Source organism: Hemitrygon akajei, chromosome 3 (assembly GCF_048418815.1).
Source record: "Hemitrygon akajei chromosome 3, sHemAka1.3, whole genome shotgun sequence".
NCBI lineage: Eukaryota > Metazoa > Chordata > Chondrichthyes > Myliobatiformes > Dasyatidae > Hemitrygon > Hemitrygon akajei.
The window spans coordinates 105,550,569-105,563,330 of record NC_133126.1 but is presented as its reverse complement, the minus strand read 5'-3'; the positions used below and the strand labels follow the sequence as shown (position 1 = coordinate 105,563,330).

The window sequence follows — 12,762 nt, the reverse complement described above, 5'->3', positions numbered from 1 at the left end:
TGATTTCTTGCCTGCAAGTGTGCAATCTGTAAAATAATGGAGTACATATCAAGCGTTGACTTTGGGTTGTAAACCCCGTTTAACTTTATGATTTTAAGCACTTTTGTTTATTGTTTTTACTGATGATTTACTATAACCATCATAAGCAAAAGGTTTTGTAATGTTGGCTCTGTGGCGGCTCGCCAACGGGGCAAGCGAACCGGCTCCAACAGTCGCGGGCAAGTCCGCAGCCAGCAGCATCCGAGAAAGCTCTGAGTGCGGGGCAGAACTTGGCCTGGAAACCGACGTCACTTCCGCCCTGCAGAGAGCGGGGGATGCTGGGAGTGGGTACTTAAGTGCGCACTGATTGAAACAGTGAACAGTTCAACCAGACCCTGCTCGACTCAGTGTGTCACTTGTTGCGTATCAGCACGACTACATTGGTGACCCCGACGGTCCAACGGCATTTGGACCCAGCATGAACGACTCGGCTCTGCAGAATGCAGTTTCCCTTAAACTGCCAACCTTCTGGACCACTCAACCCCTAGTCCAGTTCGAGCAAGCAGAGGCCCAGTTCTTTTTGAAGATTGACCTGGTCCGAGGGTATCATCAGATTCCAGTCCAGCCAGATGATGTACCCAAGACGGCCCTCATTACCCCCTTTGGCCTGTTCGAGTTCCTAAGGATGCTGTTCCAGCACCTGATGGACGCAGTAGGGCGAGATCTGGACTTTCTGTTCGTCTACCTGGATGACATACTTATCACCAGCCGCTCCTGCCAGGAACATCTAGCACATCTACGCCTGCTCTGCCGCCGCCTAAGCGACTACGGCCTGGCTATCAACCCCGCTGTGCGAGTTCGGCCTACCCGCTATCGACTTCTTGGGGCACCGGATCGACTGCCATGGAGCTGTTCCACTGCCAGCAAAAGTTGAAGCCATCCGCCGATACGCCATACCCAGCACTGTTAAAGGCCTGCAGGAATTTGTTGGGATGGTTAACTTTTACCACTGTTTCCTGCCCTCAGCAGCCCGGATCATGCGGCCCCTTTTCGGCTTGATGTCCGGCAAGGTCAAAGAGGTCACCTGGACAGAGGAGGCGACGGCGGCTTTCAAACAAGCCAAGAACATGTTAGCAAACACCACGCTCCTGGTCCCACCCCCCCCCCCCCCCCCACCGGCTTGACGTCCCCACTGCCCTCTCTGTGGATGTCTCTGACACGGCAGTTGGCGGCGAGCTCGAGCAGCTCATCGAAGGCCAGTGGAAACCGCTCGCCATTTTCAGCCAGCACCTACGACCCCCGGAATTTAAGTACAGCGCTTTCGACAGGGAGCTGCTGGCCCTGTACCTTGCCATCCGGCACTTCAGGTATTTCCTGGAAGGGAGGGAGTTCACGGTCTTCACAGACCACAAGCCCCTCACTTTCGCGTTTGCCGAAGTGTTGGACCCATGGTCAGGCCACCAGCAACATCACCTGTCGTACATCTCGGAGTTTACCACCACGATCAAACACATCTCCGGGAAGAGCAACGTGGTAGCCGACACGCTGTCACGCACCTCCGTCCAATCAGTGCACTCTCTGTCTCCGGGGGTGGATTATGTGGCGTTAGCGAAGGCGCAACGACTGGACAGCGAGATGCTGGCGTACTGAACCGCAGTCTCAGGACTCCGTCCGCCTCGAAGACATACCCATTGGGCCCGAAGGTAATGAGCTCCTTGCAATGTGTCTGCCAGGCAACCGCGGCCCATTGTCCCAACCGCTTGGAGGTGGCACATTTTCGACGCCTTGCACGGTTTAGCCCACCCTTCCATCCGGGCGACCATCTGGCTGATCGCAGACAGGTTTGTGTGGCACGGCCTACGCAAGCAGTTCGGGCACTGGGCCAGGACATGCACGCACTGTCAAACCTCCAAAATCCAGAGGCACGTGAGGGGCCCACTGCCGGTTTCAAGAGGAGCGAGATACCTGTTCACCACGGTGGATGGGTTCACGAGGTGGCCGGAAGCTGACACGGCCACGGTGACATGTGCCAGAGCCCTGATTACCACCTGGGTGGCACGGTTCAGACTCCCAGCCCATGTCACTTCAGACAGGGGTGTGCAGTTCACATCGGCTTTGTGATCTACACTGGCACAACTCCTCGGAACCCAGCTCCACCGAATGACTACTTACCCCCGCAGTCCAACGGCCTGGTGGAACGTTTCCACAGGCACTTGAAGTCAGCCCTGATGGCACGCCTCCCAGGGCCAGACTGGGTTGACAAACTCCTCTGGATGCTGCTTGGCATCCGCACAGCACCCAAGGAGGACCTGGCCGCATCATCGGCCGAACTTGTTTACGGTGCCCCGCTCACAGTTCCTGGTGAGTTTGTGCCAGCACCCCGTGGCCAGGAGGACACACCTATGACGGTCCTAACTAAACTCCGGAAGCGGCTTGGAACACTTGCCCCAGTCCTGATGTCCCCTCATGGAACAACACCCTCTTTCGTGCCCAAGGACCTACAACAGAGCAAGTACGTTTTCGTTTGCTGGGGCACGCACATACCACCCCTGCAGCAACCATACAAAGGACCCTACAAGGTGCTGCGCCATAATGGGACGACCTGCGTTCTCGACATCGGCGGTCGTGAAGAGATTTTTACCATTGACCATCTCAAACCGGCGCATCTAGACCTTGAACGCTGGGCTACGGTGCCACCCCCATGACGATGAAGCCGGCCACCTAAAAGAACTAACAGTGTGCAGGCTGTGGGTTCTGCACCTCCTAGCGCCAGTTCTGAGGTGGGGGGGGGTCATGTGGCAGCTCGCCAACGGGGCAAGCAAACCGGCTCCAACAGTCGCGGGCAAGTCCGCAGCCAGCAGCATCCGAGAAGGTTCTGAGTGCGGGGCAGACCTCGGCCTGGAAACCGACGTCACTTCCGCGCCACAGAGAGCGGGGGATGCTAGGAGCGGGTATTTAAAGCGCGCGCTGATTGAAACAGTAAACAGTTCAACCAGACCCTGCTCAACTCAAGTGTGTTGCTTTCACTTGCTGCGTATCAGCGTGACTACAGCTGTGAAATAACCATTCACATCCTTGTCTGGGTCAATTCAGCCAATTATTTCCTCTGTTTGGTATTGAAAATGCTAATATTGATCATGGATTAGAAGTGGTAAACATCATGCATACTTTCTCATAACCAAATAACTTTCTTGTAACAATGTGACCACTAGGTTGATGGTGTCTAAGAATCAATAGAAAAGGCAGAGAAAATTCAGAGAGACGAGTCCATGCCTTGCACTGTAGTTCCTGTGGTGTGTGTCCCTGCTGGGGGACATGACCATTTTCAACGATTGCTTTGATTCTGAGTTTATCCTTTTAGACAAGCAGCCAATAGGAGCATCCAGCCACTGTTCAGGGTAGGGGTTGGGGGGGTGGGGGGGGTTGTTTCCATTCATCCCAATTGTAACTAAATTCAGCCAGAAGTGTGAAGTACCTGAGCTATCTCGACTTCCTTCTGGAATCCCATCACCATTGTCTTCGATCACTGCGTGTGATAAACAAGGAAAAATGGGGATATTGGAAAATGCAAACACAATGGTTCCGGACCACATTCTGTTAATTACTGTTCAAACATCACCAATAACCTCTTCACCAGTACTCATACTGGGTTCTGCTGGGTTCACTTGACTTCAGACCTCACACAGTCTTCATCCCAACACGAACCTCAGAGGTAAGGTGAGAGTCACTGCCTTTGACATCAAGGCTTTAGAAAGTAATGTTCAGGAGCCCAAGTGAAACTGGTCAATGGGCAGAGACACCAGTAGTCAAGAGTCATACCCACACAAAAGGAGTTGGTTGTAGAAGTCCATCATCCCTGGGCATAGTGGTTAGTGTAATACCTTACAGCATTAATTCCTGCTGCTGTCTGTAAGGAGTTTATATGATCTCACCATGACCATGGTGGTTTCCACTGGGTGCTCCAGTTTCCTCCCATATTCCAAAGATGTATAGGTTAGAGTTAGTGAGTTGTGGGCATACGATGTGGCACCAGAGGCATGGCGATACTTGCAAGCTGCCAGAACATCCTCGACGCAAACAAGACATTTCACTGTAAGTTTCAATATACATGTGACAAATAAAGCCAGTCTTAATCTTAGCTCTTATAATCTTATTCCAGGACATCTGCAAGCAATGTCCCAACCCCGACCATCCTCAGCATAAGATCAGAAGTGGGTATGTTTATTAATAATTGGCTATCCACTTCCTCTTGACATTTCACCTGGCATTGCCATCACTAATTCCTCCACCATCAATCTACTAGGCGGCAATAATTTTGATCAGAAACTTGTCTGGACCAGCAACGTAAATGTCTTTACTTCTCAATTCTTGAGGAGTGAACATCACCCATTTCCTTCCTCACAGGTGACCATCACTTGTCCCCTCCCTTGCAGGTAATTATCACCAGTTTCCTCCCCCGAAGATGGTTATTGTCTGCCTGCTACTCTCCCTGTCTGTTAATGGGGAAGTCTTCACTCTACACTGTTAATTTATTACCTTTCACTCATCGACCCACCTATGGTTACTTTACAGTTGGAGAGAGAGATCCAGAGGATTTCAGAAGCCTATGAAAACCTCATGAAGGCATCAGCCAAACGTGAGACATTGGAAAAAACAATGAGGAACAAAATGGAGGGAGAAATTCGACGGCTTCATGACTTCAATCGTGATCTCAGAGGTAGGGTTTGGTTCCTGCCAATATGATCTGAAATCATCGATGGATATGTTGTTATCATTTAAACCATTCACAAGGGTAAAGATAGCAACAAATGCAATCAAAACATTCAGGGGGAGTAATTAGAAGAATTACATTAGTTTTATCAAAAAATGAAACAATAAAGAAGTTAATTGAGTTAATTCCATAAACATAATGTAGGCTGCTCTACAATATGTTCAAAAGGTACAATGCACATGAGCCAGACTAGCCTCTCTGCTGTGCTTTGGAGTCCAAATGGTGGTGCGGTTGACTCTACCAAACTGGAAAACAATTCTCCTGGTCAGCTTGTTCCTGGGCCTGGCCGAGGTGACCAATAATGGGTCTAGGTAGTGGGGAGTCAAGTGTTCTGCCAGGTTGATTGCCTGTCCTCTTCCAGGGTTACATCTGTATCCATGTGTTCTTGGAAAAGGAGCACACGGTATCTATGGTACAATAGTGGTACCACAGGGAATTGAATGCATTCTGCATAGAGGTGACTGTGTTAAATCTTGCAGCTATTAACTATAAAGGGTGTGAATCGTGGAATACTGTAATATTGTAATAAGGTGATGCTATAATCACTAAATACATTGATTTTTTAAAAGGGGAAATAACTGAAGGATACTGAAGGAATCAATGGGAGAAAAAATCTGGCATTTTGACAAAGAACACGACTTTGTTTTTGGACTTTGGAGAATTCTGACTGATGTTTTATTTTGACTGTAACATTAATGAGGCAAACGTAGTGAGTGGAGGGCATCTCAGTTAAAGGAGCTGGATGATTATCCTGAAGTAGTTTGCAAGTTATTTGTGCAACTTGCTGCTTGTCTTTGTAAATTCAATGCTTTGTGTTTCCAATGTAGAGAAGTTGGGTTCTGCCAACAGACTGCTGACCAGCAAGGAGTGTGAGGTCTCAGAGGATGGACAAAGCATTCTCAGCAAACTGATCGCTCAAAGTAAGATGATCTTATTTACCTCAGTTAACCTTGTAACTGTATATGGGAAAGCCAGTGCCAATGATGGAGCTGACTAAGTTCACACCTTTCTGCAGCTTAATTTGATCCTGTGCATCAGGAACTCCTCCCATACCAGACAATAATGCAAGCAGTTAGAATGCTCACTGTGGTACATCTGTTGAAATTTGCAAGAATCTTTGATCACATAGCAAGACTTTTCAAACTCCTAATGAAATATAGCTGTTGTCGTGCCTTCTTTTTAGCCGCATCGAAATGAGGGGCCCAGGATAGATCATCTGAGATGTTGACACCCAGGAACTTGAAATTGCTCACTCTCTCCACGTCTGATCCCTTGATGAGGACTGGTGTGTGTGCCCTCATCTTACCCTTTTTGAAATCCACAATCAATTCTTTGGTCTTACCAATATTGAGTGCAAGGTTGTTGCTGCAACACCACTCAACCAGCTGATCTAGCTTGCTTCTGTACGCCCTCTCATCACTATCTGAAATTCTACCAATGGTAGTTGTGTCATTAGCAAATTTATAGATGGCATTTAAGCTGTGCCTAGCCACACAGACATGAGTGTAGAGAGAGTAGAGCAGTGGGTTAAGCACACATCCTTGAGGTGCGTCAGTGTTGATCGTCAGTGAGGTGGAGATCTTCTGATCCGCACAGACTGTCATCTTCTGGTGAGGAAGTTGAGGATCCAGTTGCAGAGGGAGATACAGAGGAGCAGGTTTTGGAGCTTTTTGATCAGAACAGTAAAAATTATTATGTTAAACACCGAACTATAGTCAATGAACAGCAGCCTGACATAAGTGTTAGTATTGTGCAGGTAATCGAAGGCTCTATGAAGAGCTAATGAGACTGCATCCACTGTAGACCTATTGTGACTGGCAAATTGCAATGGGTTCAGGTCCTTTCTGAGACAGGATTTGATTCTAGCCATAACCAACCTCTCAAAGCACTTCATCACTGTTGATATCTGTGCTAGAGGTGAAGGCTTCATAGGAGCAGCAGCCATTCAGAGAGATCAGGAGTTGTGAGTAGTGGCCAATTGGCATTTGGGATTGATTAGCAAGAAAAGAATTGAAGTAAGAGGGGACACATGGAGCGGCTGTCGTTGGAGTAGACAGACTGGTGATTTTGAAGCTTTAGCTCTTTGAGGCTTCTGTCAGAAAAGGCAAAAAACAAAAAGCTGTATGTAGAGTTTTTCCCCTTCTTCACATTAGCTCAGCAAATGTAAAGAAAGAACTGTAGGGATGCCAGGCAGGCTAGTGGAATGCTCTTCTTGCAGGATGTGGGAGGCAGGGAGACCTCCAGTGTCCCGAACAACTACACCCACCAGAAGTGCGTTCAGCTGCAACTTCTAACACTCCACGTTCAGGAGTTAGAGCTGGAACTGGATGAACTCCAGATTATTCGGGAGGCTGAGGAGATGATGAATAGGGCATATAGACAGGTAGTTGCACCCAAGGCCCAGGACACAAGAAACTGGGTGACAGTCAGGAAGGGGAAAGGAAAATCAGCCAATGCAGAGTATCCCTGTGGCCATCCCCTCAACAACAGGTACATCACTTTGGATAATGTTGGGAGGGGGCATGACCTAACAGAGGAAAGTCACAGCTGTCATGTATCTGCCACTGAGTCTGGTTCTCTGACTCAAAAGGGAAGCGGGAGAAGAGGCACACTGGGGTGACAAGGGATTCATTAAGGGAACAGACAGGAGGTTCTGTAGGCGAGAATGAGTTTCCCAGATGGTGTGTTGCCTCCCAGGTACCGGTGACATCTCAGATCGAATCCTCAGCATTCTTAAGTGGGAAGGTGAACAGCCAGAGGTCATACCATGTAGGTACCAATGACATGGATAGGTTCTGCACAGCAAGTCAGGGTGTTAGGTGTTAAGTTAAAAGGCAGGACCTCCTGGGTTGTGATCTCAGAATTGCTATCTCTGCCACGTGCCAGTGAGGCCAGAAACAGGAAGATTATACAGTTTAATACGCGGCTAAGGAGTTGGTGTAGGAAGGAGAGCATAAGATTTGTGGATCATTGGGCTCTCTTTCAGGGAAGATGGGACCTGTATAGAAGGGACAGTTTACACGTGAACTGGAGGAGGACTTATATCCTATTGGGAAGGTTTGTTAATGCTGCACGGTGGGGTTTAAACTAGAATCACAGGGGGATGGGAACCAGAGTACCAGAACAGTTAGGGGAGAGGTTGTGGAGGCAGATGTTGGTAAGACCTCAGACAAAGTCAGGAATCAACAGGTTGAGCATGGTGCAACTAGTCTCCTGAGCTGTGTATATTTCAATGCAAGAAATATCACAGGAAAGGCGGATGAGCTCAGGGCCTGGATCAGTACCTGGAATTACGATGTTGTAGCCATTCGTGAGACTTGGTTGCAGGAGGGGCAGGACTGGCTGCTCCATATTCTGGGGTTATGTTGTTTTAGATGTGCCAGTAGGAGGGATTAAAGGAGGAGGGGGTGTCATTGCTAGTCAGGGAGAATGTCACGGCAGTGCCCTGTCAGGACAGACTGTAGAACTTGACTGGTGAGAACTTACAGGTGGAACTGAGAAACAAGAATGGTATGGCCATGTTAATGGGGCTATATTACAGACCACTCAACAGTCCAAGGGATTTAGAGGAACCCATTTATAGAGAGATCATAGGTTGTTATACTAGGTGATTTTAACTTTCCACAAAATCTGGGAATTTTTAAAATTCCCAGATTGACTGGGAATCTCATGCTGTAAAAGGACTAGAGGGGATAGAGTTTGTCAAATATGTACATAGAAGTCCTAACGAGGGAGAGTGCTATTACGGGATGAGAAAGTTTGCATAGGGGGAATACTTTGCATCTAGTCCTGATGAAGGGTCTCAGCCCGAAATGTCAACTGTTTACTCTTTTTCATAGATTTCTTCATGGGGCTGCTGAGTTCCACCAACATTTAGTGTGTATTACTTTACATCTAGTGATCATGATGTCATTAGTTTCAGATTAAGTATGCAAAATGATAGGTCTGGTTTGTGGGTTGAGATGCTAAATTCGAGGAATGTCAATTTTGATGGTATTAGAAATGATCTGGCAAGTGTAGATTGGGCAGGCTGTTTTCTGGCAAAGGTGTATTTAGAAAGTGGGAGTCCTTCAAAAGTGAAATTTTGACAGTATAAATATTGTAAGTGCCTGTCAGAATAAAAGGTAAAGATAACAAGCTTCAAAAAACTCAGTGTAGGGCAGCCTTAGGGACTTCAGCTCTGGAATTTTCCCTCAGGGTTTACTCACAAAGCCTTCCCCAGTGGGTATGGCTGCAAGGCGGCGGAGGTTTGAGATCAGAGTTTTCCTTCTCCTAGGTGAGCTGCCAACCACAGCAGACAAGCCCTATCTGCCCAAAGTGACTGATTTTAAGGTGCCAGTAACCTGCCTTTGCCCTTCCTTTTGTCAATAGAAAAGGTTCTGCTGGGCTTAGCAATTAAGCACATGTGAAGCCCAGGAGGTAGACTTGGTTGCCAGAGGCTATTTGAGACAGGCACCATTGGGAGCATTTAATATGCAGTGGGAGCTTGTCCCCATTATCACTATGATGACCTTAAGGAAGCTTAAGAAAGACTCTAAACATAAAACAGGAAATTATAGGCCAGTGAGTCTGACATCAGTGGTACGAAAGTTACTGGAAGGTATTCTGAGGGACAGGATATATAAGTATTTGGATAGATGTGGACATTGTCAGCATGGTTTTGTGGGTGGTAGGTCATTTTTAACCAATCTAATAGAGTTTTTCGAGGAAGTTACCAGGAAAGTGGATGTAGACAAAGCAGTGGACTTTAGGAGGGTATTTGACAAGGTCCCCCATGGGAAGTAGGTCAAAAAGGTTCAGTCGCTCGGCATGCAAGATGAGGTAGTAAATTGGATTAGACATTGGCTTTGTGGGAGAAGCCAGAGAGTGGTAGTAGATTGGTGCCTTTCTGGCTGGAGGCCTGTGACAAGTGGTGTGCCTCAGGGATCAGTACTGGGCCCTGTGTTGTTTGTCAATGATCTGGACAATAATGTGGTTGACTAGGTCAGCAAATTTGCGAATGATACCAAGATTGGGGGTATAAAGAACAGCGAAGAAGGCTGTCATGGCTTGCAGAGGGATCTGCATCAACTGGAAAACTGGGCTGAAAAAAGGCAGATGGAATTTAATGTAGAGAAATGTGAGGTGTTGCACTTCGGTAGGACTATTCAGGGTAGGTCTTACACAATGAACAGTAGGGCACTGAGGAGTGTGGTAGAACAACAGAATCTGGGAATACAGGTCCATAAATTAGTGCAACAGGTCAATAGAGGCTACACCCACACTATGCCGGATAAATCCGTAACCGAAGCCTTTTCTCTTTGTTTTTACCCTCCGTCCACACTAAAACGGCGTTTTCGTCTCCCGAAACCGGAGCTTTTCAGAAACGCTTTCCAAGCTGGGTAACCGGAGACTTCTGAAAACGCTATTGGACGGCAGCATGCTATTTCATTGTTTTCTTGAATGCAACCTAACAATTTCAGAACAGACAGCAAAGAGACTGAAGCCAGAAGAGTTAGAAATGTACTCACCAAATACTTTGACCCATAACTTACTGAATAAATAAGTATACTGTACTCACTTTGCCCTGTTTTCTGTCCTTGCTTGTATGAAGGTGGTTTACCTATTTATGCAAGTACTTCTCTGGCAATAGATGTGTAACAGCCTAATGTAACATTGTATGGAAATATAACACTGATGCAGACATGTTTTATACATTTAACAAGGTGCTCTATTAATGCAACAGAGTTAGTCAGTTTTTCAATGTTGGTTGTCAGCCGGGTCCATCTGTCCGTGAGCTCCCTGTCGGTTGCCTCCGTACGCTCCAGTATTTGTTTTTTTTTAGTTTTAAGTTCTCCTGCGCGAAAGCCAACAGCTGTCCATCGTTTTAAGTTTTTCTAGTCTGTAACTACACAAACACGCACTTTTACGGCGAGATTCGACACCAAACATGTCGCTTGTTTTCGGTAGATGTGTCCTGCACGTGCGCAGGAGGAGGAGCTTCGCCAAAATCTCCTTTTCAGTGTGGATAGAGATAATTTCAAAAACACATAGTGTGGACGCCTATCATTTTTACTCAAAACCGGTGTTTTCAAAATTATCCGGTCTAGTGTGGATGTAGCCAGAGTCATAAAGAAAGCTTTTTGGCACAATGGCCTTCAGAAATCAATGTACTGAGTACAGGAGATGAAATGTTATGTTGAAGTTGTATACGATGTTGGTGAGACCTAATTTGGAGTATTGTGTGCAGTTTTGGTCACCTAACTACAGGAAAGATGTAAACAAGGTTCAAAGAGTACAAAGAAAATTTACAAGGATATTGCTGGGTCTGGAGGAACTGATTTATAAGGAAAGATTGAATAGGTTAGGACTTTATTCCTTAGAAATTAGAAGATTGAGAAGAGATTTGATAGAGATGTACAAAAATTATGAGGGATGTCGATAGGGCAAATGCAAGCTGGCTTTTTCCACCGAGGCTGGCTGGGACTACGACTAGTCATGGGTTGTGTAAGGTGAAAAGTTTAAGGGGAACATGAGGGGAAATTTCTTCACTCAGAGGTTTGTGAGTGGGTGGAATGCATGGGAGCTCAATTCCAGCATTTAAGTGGAGTTTGGAAAGGTACATAGATAGTAGGGATATGGAAGGCAGGTCATTGGGAGCAGCAGTTTAAATAGTTTCAGCACAGACTAGATGGGCCAAAGGGCCTGTTCCTATGCTGTATTTCTCTATGACTTTATGAGAAGTTGCGCATGCAGTCCCCCGAAGAGGCTTCCCTTCCCTCCTGCCATCACTAACCTTGTGCATTTGTGCTGCTCCTACAGTCCAATCTGGCATTCCTTAATGTAACTAAATCCAGGCTAAAAATGCACAGAAGGAATGCATCCCTGTGGTCCCAGGGGATGGTAGTGTATAATGAGAGATTAACGCAATAGGTCTGTGTTCTCTAAAGTTCCAGAAGAATGAGAAAAGATTTCAGCAAAACCGACAATTTGTTGGTAGAAAGTTCCCTGTAGGCATTGAAGCTGAGACTGGAGACAGAGTTGGAGAATGAGGAATAGGCATTTTGGGGATTTAGGTGTGGAGTTACTTTCTTTGGTGAACCTTTGAAATTCTCTCTCCTAGAGGGATATGGAGGGTTACTTTTACTGAATTCATTGAAAAGAGGCTGGGAATGATTCGAGGTAATAGTTGAGGGACATAGGGTTGAGGGAAGAGGTCAGCCATGACCTTGATTAACAGTTCAGCAGGTTGGAATACTCCTTCAGTTTCAGACCTTGTGTGTGATGTGGCACTTTGGTTCAATACAGTTGTAAGCCTGAGTTAAACTGCTCTTGGAGAAATAATAGCAGATTCCTTGTACACCTCAGGTGACTCGGCCTGCCACTGTTGATCCTCACCCACCAATCATTCGCTCTGAAAGAAGGTGGCAGAGGAATTAGCTTAGCACTTACATGTGACATACCTTGAGCAGGGTTGCTGATGTGTCCTTGAGGAGTCAGACAGAAAGCAGCGAGCAGGCACTGCCGTCTGGATGCATGGGGCTCTGTTGAAAGCTACCAGTCTGCAAGTTTGATCTTCAGCTTTGAGACGCTCCAAAAACAAGGGAAAGTAGAAGCCAAAGAAACTGGGGTGGAAAACCTGTTCAAACCAACGGCTGAGCATTAAATTCCACTGGCATTTTATTGGTTGATGTAAGCACGTTAGCACTTCTGGCTCTGGAGCTGGTTAGTTACTGATGAGTTATGATAATTAGAAATGAGCATTTGACCAGAAACTGTTCCTCGTGGGAAGTACAAGGTCTTTTGGTCTGAGGCACATCGGGACTTTGGTTTGCTTCAGATACTCCTGCATCAGCCTCTTACACAGCATGGCTCGCACCACCACCCCGTACACCACATTCCCGTACACACCACCCCCTGTACACGCCACCACCCTGTACACACACCCCCGGGCACACCTCCCTCTCTGTACACATCTCCCCCCCGTACACATCACGCCCCCCCATACACACTACCCCTCCGTACACATCACC

The 12,762-nt window shown here is 47.0% G+C and overlaps 1 protein-coding gene across 2 annotated transcripts in view; it reads left to right on the top strand.

The window, feature by feature from the left end:
- amotl2a (angiomotin like 2a) overlaps positions 1–12,762 on the top strand; it is a 44,053-nt gene that overhangs the window by 16,090 nt on the left and 15,201 nt on the right. For both annotated transcript variants that reach the window (XM_073040544.1, XM_073040545.1), the window contains exons 4-5: positions 4,552–4,696; positions 5,578–5,670. In XM_073040544.1, the coding sequence (XP_072896645.1) occupies positions 4,552–4,696; positions 5,578–5,670 (238 nt within the window). The remainder of the gene's footprint in view (positions 1–4,551; positions 4,697–5,577; positions 5,671–12,762) is intronic.